Here is a 13,438-nt window from a genome sequence, read left to right on the forward strand (position 1 = left end):
TATCAGTCTCCCTTTAATTCTTTGTCAGCAATCCATATATATATATTCCTGAATTATACCATGAATGTTTAATTTTTTTCATATCTTCGAAACTGTCAAGACCGTGTTGTGATAAATGATAGATAGATAGATAGATAGATAGATAGATAGATAGATAGATAGATAGATAGATAGAGCTATTGATCCATGGCTGTAATTGTCCCCACACTGCAAAGCGCCTTGCCCTTGGAGGTACACTAGGCACCCTTGATAGTTGAGTTGTAAAAGGTGATGTTGTTTCAATGGGCATTTGGTAATTGTTTTTTTAATTTAGATTACTTGTTTTTATGGTAAATGGGTTGCTGTTTTAGTTTTGTCGGAGCTTGCTTATTAATATCATTTTATTATATTTGGATTCTTTTTTTTAACTATCTCATTGTAAATTGCCTAGAGTCTTGGGAGCTGGGCAGAAACAAAATGTAAATGAAAAATTATTTTTATTTCTCATTTAAATAAATGAGAAAATTAGGTTCTCATTCTAAATCCATCTGGCATACATATTTAAGTTAATATTTAAATATTCAGTGTTTGAAAAATATACATAGGATTTACTGCAGTAAAATATTAATAACAAAGAATGATTAATAGTTTTAATCATATATAAGAGTAACTGTAATTTAATTAAACTGTATTTCATTTTGGCCCTGTTCTGCTAATTTTTGGAGAGTGTGTCCCTGCTTCTCAATTCCACCAACGTCCCTAGAACCAGAAGAGCTTTGACAAGCACATACATTTTGAAGAAGTTACTGAGTCCTCAACAGTCACCAGTTTTACTGCTTCTGTTTACAAAAAGTATAAAAGAAAAACAAATGAACTCTTTAAGTTATTTTTTAACGGTTAAAGCCTGGTTTACTGGCTTTTCTTTTAAAATAAAAATTATTATATGAATACTGTATACCAGTGATTTAGTGAAATAATTGCAGGAAAAAATGAAGCTGAACAAAGTTTAGGAAAGCCGAGATACATGGAAGTATGAATGCTCATGATGTAGTGTACTTATTATTTAAAAGGAACAACATCAAAATACCTGCCTTATTCGTAAACAGCACCATGCCCGTTAAAGCATGTAAGATTTTGAGGTAAAAGAAGAAAAACATTTATGGTTTGTGAAATTCATCTTACAAAAATTATGATTACAGTCTGTAGACTTTGCAGTCTGCAAATATAAATTATGATCGAATTTTTTTTTAAATAGACGAGTTCCATATTATTAACCTATCATTATCATCCTCCCCTTTCCCATTTGCTCTTTTTGCCTCAGTAATCATGGTTATACTAACCTCTGCTATTCTATAGCCAGAGTTGATTGATGCTAATTAGCTACTTAATCAGGTGCGACAATGTTCCATTTATTGTATCTCATAGCAAACAGCAATGAACCTGTGAGTGTTTTTCTTTTTCTTCCTTCTTTTATTACCCACATTAATCAGAAAGTTATTACTGAGAGAAGCTAAACAAAATGTGAAAAGTTGCCATATGTAAACTATAATTTGGAATATTGGAATTAATCCACGATCTTACATTTTTTAAATATTAAGATACTACTGCATTTTGAAATTGGCAGGAAGGGAGAGCAGGAACAAGGTGAAAAAGTTTCAATTTTCTATAGGAGTGTGTATGTATGTATGAGAATGTGTGCTTTTACTGCCGGACTTGTTTCTTTAAAAATATTCAAGCTTTTTTTCATGCACACACAGACACACACACATATATATGCATATACATATATACACATACATACATGCATACATAATACAAACATACAATGCATGCAAAAATATCCCGTTCTCTTATTTCTATGAAATCATTTTGTACTATGATATCAATATTTGTTCAGGGAATAAATAGAAAACCGAACAAGGCAGAAGTGGCATGTGGAGTGGAAATAATTGGAGCAGGATCCAATGATCCTGCCAGGTCCCTCCTCCTTTTCCATTTGTCTTCTTCCTAGCCCTGGATATTCCAGTGATAGGTGGGATGAAATATATTCCATTTATTATGGACAATTCATTTGGAGGTCTTAGTTTAGCTTCAAATATCTGCATGGTAGAAAGATCCACTTCTGAATAACATGGGTCCAATGGGTTTTTTTTATTACTTTTTCTTATTACTTTAGGTAAATGTCCTGCTGCTTCCCATTTTACGAACAGATTTTTCTTAGAGGAGTTTTTAAAAAATCATCGGCAAACAGGCATAATTCACTTGCATCTCACTTCTCAATTTTCCTGCTCTTTCCACTCAGATCCATTTGTCTACTGAGAAATACTCATTTAAAAAGCATGGCTGTTTCTCTGAATTTTTTGTTACAGGCAAATCAAAGATAATTGGACTTCAGAATACCTTTAAATTATAGTCTAAGAAAAGAATCTAGTTTAATGTATCATTTGCATTAACTATAAAGAGTGCTTTATTATTGCTTAATGTTTATAGTGCTTTTAGGTATCTAGAGGGAAAATGCAGAAGAATTATATAGCAATTTTACAGAAGTATGGGTTTCTCTCAACAAAAAGAATTTATGACAAGGCTTAAATCTTGAAGAAAAAAGAAAATCAATAACTAACTCTTGGGATTCCACAATGTCCTAGTTATTAATAGAGGTAATGAAATATTTCTTTTAAGGAGAATCTTGTTTGTTTTATGAGAAGTACATTATTAAAATCCTATTTGCACAGAGTGCACAGCTAAAAGTCTTCTAGTTTTACATACTGTAATTAAAAGATACATTTATTATACAAAAGTCTAACTGTATATATATTTTCTATAAGTGAATTAAAAATACAGACGATTCCTGCATATTAACATTCAGTTTTATAGAGACATTACGTAAAGACAAGTTAATAAACCTTCATGTTATATTATTTTATACTTTAATGCCTTTAAGGTCTAGTAATATTATTTGGCAATTCTGGTATACCTATCTGCCAACATTTTAGAATTGCAAATAGAACCACAGCTCTATCAACATAAGTCACACAATAAAACTGAGCATTCAAACCTTGATCAAGTTACTACGGGGATGCTGAGACAGCCAGAATTCTTAGGACAGGCCCTAAGTCCCCCTTGTTCAGTGCTGCCATAATTTTGAATGGCTGCTGAATAAGTGGTTGTCACCACTCATTCAAGAAAAACAATGAAAGTCTTTCAAAAGATTTCCGAATTCAGAACAAAGTTCCAACCTCAAATTGGTATGGACAACCAGTGTACGGACAGTAACCAATTCAAAGGAGAGCAAATAAGGATGGAAAGAATATACCGAAATACTATACAGTCAACATCCAAAGTATCTTAGAAGATATTTCTTACAAGAATCTTTAGTATTAGACGAGCAAGTTAGATCATTGCCAAGTTGGAAGATTACAGGAACTAAGAGACTACCCATTGAAATAAGACAAGTAATAGAAGAAGAATCAGTGAAGGTTCTAAACAAGCTATGCCAGTAAATTTGGAGACAGTGACCAATAGATTGAAACACTTCAATCTACTTCCAAACACCAAAAAAGGAGAATTAATAGAGCATTATACAATATTCTTAATTTCGCAGGCTAGCAAAATAATGCTCAGGATCATCCAACACAGCTCAGAGCCCTATATGAAAGAGAGACGTCAAATGTTTAAGGAGATTTTAGAAAAGGCCAAGAAACACAAAACATTATTGCTGATGCACACTGAACGATTAAGAAAGTCAAAGAAGGCTTTAGTTACAAGGGCGATGAAGGCACTTGAAAAGCCAGGTCAAGGACAGACTATCATTAAGAAAATCTATGTGGTTGCTAAAAGATGGCACATAATCAATGGGAAGATGAAATCCTTGGATATTTTTGTAATCTTACAGAAATTATTGCCTGACATTAAAAATCTCATCAAGTTTAACAAATTTATGGAGCAATATGTATAAATCGTACAATTTTGAAATAAAAATCACTCTAAAATCCTAGTGCCTATTGTAATGAAAGAAGGCAGAAAAGAAATCTATTTTGATAGGAGAGTATAATATTTATTCATATTTATTTCATGCAACAATGACTGCTGTATACAACAAAATTCAGTTCACAATCTTTTGAATTAACACCTGCAAGGGAAGAAGAAGATATACTGTTTACCAACAGGTGACACTGTTGGACCAGTCTATGAAAACTTACAGCTCATGATAAGCAGGACATAGTCCCATTCAACTGATTGAGATCAGTGATGGATCCAAACCACAATTATTTTTCCCTATGCTCCTATAGCCCAGCGCAGAGAGGGAAATGGAGAATTCATGAACGGATGTAAAGAACCATACAACCTGCTCAATGAATTCAGTCTGCAAACTGGGAGCCAAAATTATCACGTCTATTCTGGGCACAGACTAAGTCGTGACAGGAAGGTATCCTGGCCCAGGAGAGGCATGGCAAATTTGACAGACTTAGTCTAACTGGGCAGGAAGACAGAGTTAACCCATTCGTGGATTCTCCATCTATCATGCTGGAGAAATGAAAGAATCTCAAAGTTCTTTACTAACAGTTAATTTAGAGTGGAAAGGTTCCAAATTTATCAAGAAGGAGTTCTGCTCTCTAAGACCAACTACATTTACAATGAAGTAGGAGGTTACAGTTTGTTTAGGGCACATAGGTCATTTTGAAAGAAAATCCGCAATGGATAACTCAGTGTGAGATAAGACTTTAATCTAAAGGAAATTTCATTCCTCCAAACAATGCTAAACTCACTAAAGAGAGCTTCAGATTCAACCCCTTGTTCAGCTCTGAACACACTTATGAGCCTTTGGGAACATTCCCACTAATATTTTTAAGAAAAATGGGTACGTTATTGTACTTCCATTTGTAGTTTGTTTAAGGGACAAAAAGATCTTGTTTTAAATATTGTGTCTCTTCAGTCATTGTGAAAAAAAAAAAAATGACTCTCAGTTTAGCTGTGCCACTTAGAAATGTTAGATTTCTCTGCAAAGTAAAGGAATAAATCTTATTTATTGTTCCACATCCTTGCCAAAGTGTTGATCAAAAGAACATATTCTGATTGGGCGCAAAGCATTCAGCATTAATCCTTTTCCCAGTTATTTATTATGGAAAAAAATACAAGCACTTTGTCAAATGTATCACTTTTAACAGGGTACTCTTCTAACTAATGTCAGGAATAGCATTAGTTACCACCTTGCTCATCAGAAACTGCTGATCCCATCGTGACAAACTTCTAGCTGCTCCTGTCCATCTCTAAATGTTTACCTAGCAGGTTTAAATTTTGGTTAGCAATAAAAAAAACAAACCAACACTAGCAAACCAGAATATGATACTACCCTCCCTCACTATGAGAAAAAGCAGTGGAAACAACTGCCACAATATGATGCACACATTATTTAGGGACCCTGTGGCAGACATGTCAAACTCACGACGTCATGTGACGTCGCGCAACGTATCGGAGCCTTTTCGCCATTGCCAGCAATGGGGTGGGTGTGGCTTGCGGATGATGCATCCAGCCCGCGGGCCGGCAGTTTGACACCCCTGCCGTATGGCATAACTGCTGGCTTAGCAATTATATGAAAAGCACACCGATACCTGGAACTAGGTAGAAAAGACATGAGGACAATGCGTGCACTAAAAAGGCCAGCGTTTTTCAAACTTGGCAACTTTAAAATATGTGGACTTCAACTCCCAGAATTCTCCAGTTTCCACATCTTGAAATTGCCATATTTGAGAAACACCGCGTTAGACAGAGGTGAGCACGGAGGACATAAACATGGCTATCTTTTCGAGCATTAAAGAAACCTTCTGGTGGAGAAGGAGCAGAAATAAGGAGAAGAAATGGAACATTAGCAGTGAAGTAACTAGAAAGCTACTACTTCCTTAATTATTTATAAGAAACAAAAGAACCCAAAATATAAGCCCCCTCTTGAGAATAAGGTAATTGTTCAGGAAGCAATTGTCACACATGCTGAACAGACGGAAAGTCTAGAAACAATGGTGCTCGTTATATTTTTAAGAGATTTAGCAGTGTTCACCAATTGCTTGTCATAATAAATGTCCAAGTCATGATGATGTTATTTATGGCACTGAAACATCTGCAAGCAAACAACAGAGAGCACCAAGGACTCCAGAATGCAACCCTGACCTACATGTATTCTCTTTTATTGAAATGTCCAAGTGTTTAAATAATAATTCAATTGTCAGTTATGAACCAGATCAGATCACCAACAGACAACAATTTCATTCTGATCCTTCCCACAACATACACAAAAAAGGAAAGTAAACAAAACTGAAAGCATAAAAAAAGAACCCCAATATGAAAAATGCATTAAATGAAAACAAATACATTACTTGCAGTGCATCCCCCCCCCTCTCTCTCTCACACACACACACACTTTTCATCACCTTCAACTGGGCAAAATTATGCATCACTGGGCAATTTACGGGAGTACCTTTTGCCGGCGTTAACTTCCCATCGTCCTGTGCGCTCCCACAGAAAGGCCTCCTCAGGGTGCCGTCGGTCAGGGAATGTCGACTGGCGGCCCCCAGGGGGAGAGCAATCTCTGTGGGCGTGCCTGCCCTCTGGAACCAGCTTCCTGTTGAGCTCCGGATGGCTCCCGACCTTCGCTCTTTTCGCTGCAACCTGAAGACTTGGCTATTTGAACTTGCCGGCCTGGACTGAGGGACTGGGGTTTTAGATTTTAAATTTTAAATTTTAGAACGTGTTTTATTGTTTAGGGCTACTTGGTTTAATTTATTTTAATTTTTGTATATTATGTGTTGTATATAGTGTTTTAATTGCCCTGTACACCGCCCCGAGTCCTTCGGGAGAGGGGCGGTATATAAATCCAAATAATAAATAATAAATAAATAAAATAAATGATTTTTGAAACTAAGGCACCTCAAATCTGAGGACCCAGATTGTTGGGGGCAATTAAGCTGACTTTGTAATAATGCCGCTTGGGGTGTGTGTGAAAGCCCTAATAAGCAGGCATATACATAGAATGAAGGCTACTGCTAAGCTTGTAAGCCGCCCTGAGTCTTCGGAGAAGGGCGGGATATAAATAGAATAAAGAAAAATGGGCTAACTTACAGAATGTGACCAAACCCAGGGCCCATGACTCACAAGGGAGTGAAACCTGGGGACTACAGCTGCTTCAGTGCTACTAACTGCTGATCTTCATTTTCAATGGCTTGAGTGCAGTGAAGCTTAGAGAGGTTGCATGAGTGGTGGGGAAGCCTGGCACAAGTATTGGGGGGCTTGGATTGGCTGCTGCCAGGTGGGGAAGGTGCGCAAGTGGCAGGGAGGTGCAGCTTGAGCACACAGAGGGTCAGGGAGGGTCTTGAGGGTGAGGAGGTGGCTAGCAAGGTGTGGCATGAGCACAGAGGAGTTAGGGGGGGAGAGCACAGGTGGGGAGACTTACTCAAGCAACTTGCCACCTTCCCCGCCAGCTTCCCCATTGACTTTGCTTGTCGGAAACTGGCAGGGAAGGTTGCAAATTATGATCATGTGACTGTGGGATGCTGCAACTATTGTGAGTCTGCTGCCAAGTGCCCAGATAGCAATCACATGATTGCGGGGTGCTGGGATGGCCAGGACTTCAAGGACTGGTTGAAACCACCATTCTCTCAGCATCACTGTAACTTCAAATGGTTGCCAAACAAGTGGTTGTTAACCGAGGACTGCCTATATTGCCTTAGAATATTTTGCATCTTCAACTGTTCAGAATGGCAGTACTGATACCAGTCTTTCTTTCAGGCACTTCTGGAACCATATAACTGCATTTCTTATTTTTAAGACACTAACATTTTTTTTAAAAAAATCTATGTATTATGTTCAATTGCAACTGAGGTATAAAACCTTCATAGCTCAAGTTTTTGAAATCCATCAGATGGTGAAAGCCATCAAGATCCTCATCCGCACAATGCAAAAGTTGCCAGTATCATTTGCCAGCCTCAGCTCTACTCAGCTTTTAGATGGCCTGTTTTACTGCTTACTCTTCACTGTCACTGCAAGAGCAATCGATCACCCAAACTTTGAGATGATATTCTACTCTGAGCTATTTCCTCCATCCGCGAAAAGCACCACTAAGCAAAGAATCTTCTACTTCACTAAAATCAGGATGTATTTTTATACAATAGTAAACCAGTTAATATGTAGGAACTGAGCTGATGACTCTTTTTAAGGGATTACTTAAGGATTCTCACTCAGCATTTGAATATTGTATCAAAATAAAACACATCAACAGCCATCTAATTAAATGCACTAACCACAAATTGTGTGCTTAAATTTGATGTTACAATTACCAGTTGTTTACAAAAATCTTCTATGATCTGATTTTCTAAGTGCTAATCTACCTATCAAGCATATATGGGATAAACAGTCAGTTTCTCAGGATTTTTCTTTGCACAAAGAATTCCAATGGAGAACAAGCTGATTCATTTGTTTTAAATAGCAGGCATCCACTACGTAGCTAAATAGCCACATCCACAATGAGGCACTTTTCTTTTTACAGATTACTTGTTTAAGCAGATTAAGTCCTTCATATGATAAAAATACCTTTGGACTAAAAATTAAGAACAGAAATAATTAAGGAATCCAATCTTAAGTCGGTCACCGGGACAAAGGTTTATTCTTCTAAGCTTGTGCCGGAGGTCATCCTCAGGTAGCTTCTCTCTCTCCAGAATGTGTTCACTGGGCTGTTCACACATTCTGGAAAAAGAGAAGTACCCTGAGGATGGGCTCCAACACAAGCCCCAAAGCTTAGAAGAATAAACTTTAGTCCTGGTGACCAACTTAGATTGGATCCTCCAACCTTATCCAGGACACATATATTTACCTTCAGAACTATTTAAATAGCACAGTAGAATCTACATAATATATGGACACACTATGGTTTATAAACCATGGTTTATAGCTTAGTTTAATTAACTAATGTAGTATGTTCAAACCACAGATAAAATACGTGATGGCTTAATATTATGTATTAATTCATGAAATCATTGTTTTGTTATATCCCTATAAAGAACTTCAGGTGTATGTATGTGTGCATGTGTGTATATATGTATAAGTAGTCCTTGACTTACGAGTTGGTTTGAAGTTCCAACACTGCCTAGGACAAGGAAGTCTTATTAGGAAATGCTAGTGACAACATGTAACTTTTCAACTCAGAATAAAGTCTTAAAACAAGAACAAAAACAAAAACGGAAATCCTAAAGCACAAATTAGTTGCTAGATTCCTCTTCTCTGAGTATGCTAGATACTGAAATTTACGAAACATCTTCTTTTCAGAAAGAAACCTATAAGACTTCTGTTTTTTTTAAAGCAGCTGAAGGAACAGATAATAGCACTGCATATCATTTTAAACAGTGCAAAGAAACTACCTTTTTAAAGTCAGAATCCTCAGAATCCTCCCTTGAAATGGATTATCAGTACCTCAAAATAGAGAAAAAGGAAGCATGCTTCTTTAACTAACATATAATGAACTCCCTGAATTCTCTACCTCGTCAACAGAAGAATGGGAAGCTCATTCCAAAAAGGATTTGTAAAAAGCAGAGAAAACCAGAATGTTCTGAACCAGCCCTCTTCTGGCCTTGTAATAAGGCAAACCCCTATTCAGAAAGAAGAGACTGGAGAGCGTCCAAGGCTAAAAGGCATCTGCCAAGATTTATTACGCAGTTAACAAAAACACTAGAGCTTGTCTTCTCAAGCGGAAAAGTTGCTTTCAGCAACCAGCCCCTCCCCAAACACTCCTTTTATAGAGAGCTCAGGGCGTGGTCTCCCTGTGCCTCCTCCCGAGGAGTCCCGCAGCCTTTCTTTGTTTGTTCCTGCTCGACTGCCTCCTGCGTCGGGCGTCCTTGAACAGGGCCAGCTGTGGGTCATCTTCCTCCGCACTCTCGGGCTCACGCAGCTGAGAAGAGGTCCCCGGCTGAGGGCTCTGCAAAGCCTCCAAACCATCATCAGCCGGTTCGTTTCCCTCCTCCCCCTCATCTGAGTCATCCGATACATCGGAGCCGGCTGTCGGACCCACAGGCTGGCCCTGAGTCACAACACAGAATTAACTATAACAACCTTCCCCAACCTGCTGTCATCAGAAATTTGAGATGGAAACTTCCAAAATTCCCACCCAATTTAGCAGTGGTGCTTCCTGAGAATGCTAGGAATACCCATCCTTGTATGTAGTAGCTACAGAAAGCTGAGCAAGGAGAACTGAATGGTAGCCAGATGATTATATCCATATATTTCTAGGAAGATGGGGTTGACTCTCACTTATTATGGGCTGGCCCTCATCCAACAAAGCAGTTCTTAATATGAAATTTTGAATGTCATTACCACATGATATGCAGCATCGAGACGATTTTTCCACCTTCTTTTTTAAAGCCTATCAAACTCCAGCTCTGTCTGTCACTGGACAGCATTTTGGAACACCAAGCATATGCCACTGATTCCAGATAATAAATGATGGAGAAAGTTTTGTTGGGTGACAGTTTGCTTAGCACCACCAATCATTCCTTGTACTGCTTAGGCAGGGAATGATGTGTGTGTTCTCATCTCATGTAGGGTAGTAATGAGACACAACGGGATCAACAGTTATTCTTTATAAAGTGTCAGAGTGCTCTAGAAAGTAAATAGGTACCTGAGTTCGGAGAATTTCACTTTTTGACAACTGCATGTCGCCTGTCAGCTCTTTCACCATGATGCCCAATGGTTCCAGACGTTTGCTGAAGTAATTCGTCATTTCAGCTGCCAATGCCTTCATGGGAGCAACATAAATTATCTGCAATGAAAAAGAGACTAGATTGATAAATGAGCAAAATGTTCAACCCTGAATATTCACATCAACTGATACCAATCATAATTTATGTAAAAGATAATACTGACCTCATAAACAGCAAGAAAATTAACAGCAGTCTGTGGATTTTGGTTATATTCAGAATAAATGCTCAGCTCTCTTTAAGCAAAACAATGTATTTTGTTTATAAAGGCCTATCATTTTGAACATTTCTTCTGCACCCAAGTTAAATATATTTTCAACCCTTTTCACACAGGCAGCAACATTTCCAGAACCAAAAGAGGAATTGCGAACCGGCAATCAACTAAATCAACAAGCTTTGTAGCTGTACGTATTGGAGAAAACGAGAGGTCTTTGAAAATTTCTTAAGATTCATATAAACATGACAATCTTACATGAAGTTCTGTCTAACAAGTTATCAAACTACTTCACTGAATTCCTACCTTAAATTCATCCTTTTTGATAACGCCTTGCTGAACATGCTGACGGATTTCATGCAAAACTGTTAACATGGCAATGTTAGTTTTTCCTGCCCCGGTAGGTGCGCATATTAGCATATTCTCATTTGTGTTGTAGGCAGTTTCAAAAACAATGGATTGGATTCGGTTTAATCGTTTCATGCTTTTGAAAGCAAGTTGTCCAATCTATGAGGAAAATTCAGAAAGAGAAAGAAAAAAAAAGCATTCCAATTAAACAATGAATAAAATAGTTACTGCTGGGCAAAAATACCATAACAAAATAGTAGCAAATATCTCTGAATAACAAAATTGATTATCATTTATTGACCAAGCATCGAACATTTATTTTTTATTGTGAGGCATGGGAACTTTCAATTCAATCTGACATTTCAAAATATTTCTTCAGCTTTTCTTGTTGGAAGATTTCATAGGTCCCATTCATCTCTTCTATTTTACTTTCTTAATTCATTTCTATGCCATCATGCTCATTTACATTAAATGCCTAACAATTATCTAATTTCTCTTAAAGCTTTTTGCTCTTCATATTCAATTCAGTTGCTATTACCTGCTGTTTTTATTATATGTGTATACACACACATGCACACAAACATTATACTTTACTCCTCTGTCAGCATTTGTGGAACAAACACAAAATACTGGAGCAAACCCCAATTTGTGCTCAGTGTCTACTAAATGATAGACAGAGCAAGGATTTTGATCCCTTTTCCCTCCTGGGCCCCCTGAAAGTTTAATTCATTGGATACATTCTGAAATGACTCTAGATTCTGTGTGTGTGTGTGTGTGTGTGTGTGTGTGTGTGTGTGTGTGTGTGTGTAGGATTGGAATATCAGTTGTTGAGTGAAACAGACATTAAGTGCGACATCACAGGCTTGCTTTACTCAATAACCACAATCCTGGCACTCCCAGTTGTGGTCGTTCAACAATCTTGCAGGTTGTTAAGCAGATGGAGTCCCAAGCAAAGAACCATTCTCAGTGTGCTTCGGAAGCCTCATTCTCCAAATTGTGTGAGAATTGTGGAACGGCGTGAGAATTGTGGAACGGCGTAAGGCAGCTTTGACAGTCTGGTGTGACCATGCATTATTTCAAAGAGGCTGTGCAGCTCTCTCAGCAGCAGAAGAAAAATACCTGAAAGTGAATGGCGTGTGGCAGATCCTAGGAAATGCTTGGTAACAGGAGAAATTGGGCCTTGGAGAATAGCACAAAGTAGCATTTCTCAATGGCAGTGGTGGTGCTAGGGCTGATGTTGAGGCCTGAGGGAAGTGGTAATTGGCTGAGACTGCTAAAGGCCCTGTGCCTTTACTTCAGGCACAGCCCCAGTGCTGAGACAGAGAACTGCTATGCTAGGTGGCCTAGATTGGAGAGGCGAGATATGCAGATGGTGGGGGAGGGGAGTGGCAATGCCACTGTGGTCAAAAGCCTACCAATCGTCTGAATTTTTATCACGTAACACTGGGGGTGCCGCAACGGCTATAACTCTGGGTACAGGTTGTAAGTCCCTTTGTTCAGTGTCTTTGTAAGTTCGAACAGTTGCTGAACAAATGGTCATAAGCCAATGGCCACTCATATACCCACTGCACATCATTTACTTTTTTATATATATATAAAGCTTTTAACATTTTTCATCATCACGTTTGCAAATTGCAGAAACTAGCACCTGGCCTCTGAATTTTTGTATTTCTTGCATGAGAAGAAAAAGAAATTGAACAATGGAAAATAGACATATTTCAAATTGCCTTATTAAAAAGCAGTGCCCAAAAGCTTATTTCAGAAGTACCATCTGTCAGTATGAAACCCTGTCTGGAGTTTAACTTTGGGTAGCCAGTGAAATGCAGTAATTAAATGTCACAGGGCCTAGGAGACCATAATTCAAAATCCCTATCATGTATCTTCTGGTTTACGTATATATCATATATCTCTCGACTTATTCCATCTTACATGAAAAAAGAAATGCGGTTGTATATTTCTCATACATTATGTGCAATTAAAAAGGCAAACAAAAATATCCAACAGCTAACAATGTCTGTACAGTATGAAATCATTTTAAGTTTATTTTTTAAAAATATAAAATAATAACAAAACCATGTAATATACTAAATAAAACCATAATTATACAAAAAATCCTTAAAGAAAAAAATAATGGAAACCAAGAACAAAAAGATAAACTTAAAAA

At 37.6% G+C, this 13,438-nt stretch overlaps 1 protein-coding gene across 1 annotated transcript in view; it reads right to left on the reverse strand.

Annotated features, from left to right (window-relative positions):
* Nucleotides 1–13,438, reverse strand: part of ASCC3 (activating signal cointegrator 1 complex subunit 3) — a 231,550-nt gene that overhangs the window by 175,291 nt on the left and 42,821 nt on the right. Inside the window, exons 9-10 of the mRNA XM_081312640.1 lie at nt 11,233–11,433; nt 10,634–10,774 (exon numbers count right to left, since the gene is read on the reverse strand). Of these exons, the coding sequence (XP_081168766.1) occupies nt 10,634–10,774; nt 11,233–11,433 (342 nt within the window). The remainder of the gene's footprint in view (nt 1–10,633; nt 10,775–11,232; nt 11,434–13,438) is intronic.

The sequence above is a fragment of the Vipera berus genome, assembly GCF_964194415.1.
Source record: "Vipera berus genome assembly, chromosome: 1".
Lineage (NCBI taxonomy): Eukaryota > Metazoa > Chordata > Lepidosauria > Squamata > Viperidae > Vipera > Vipera berus.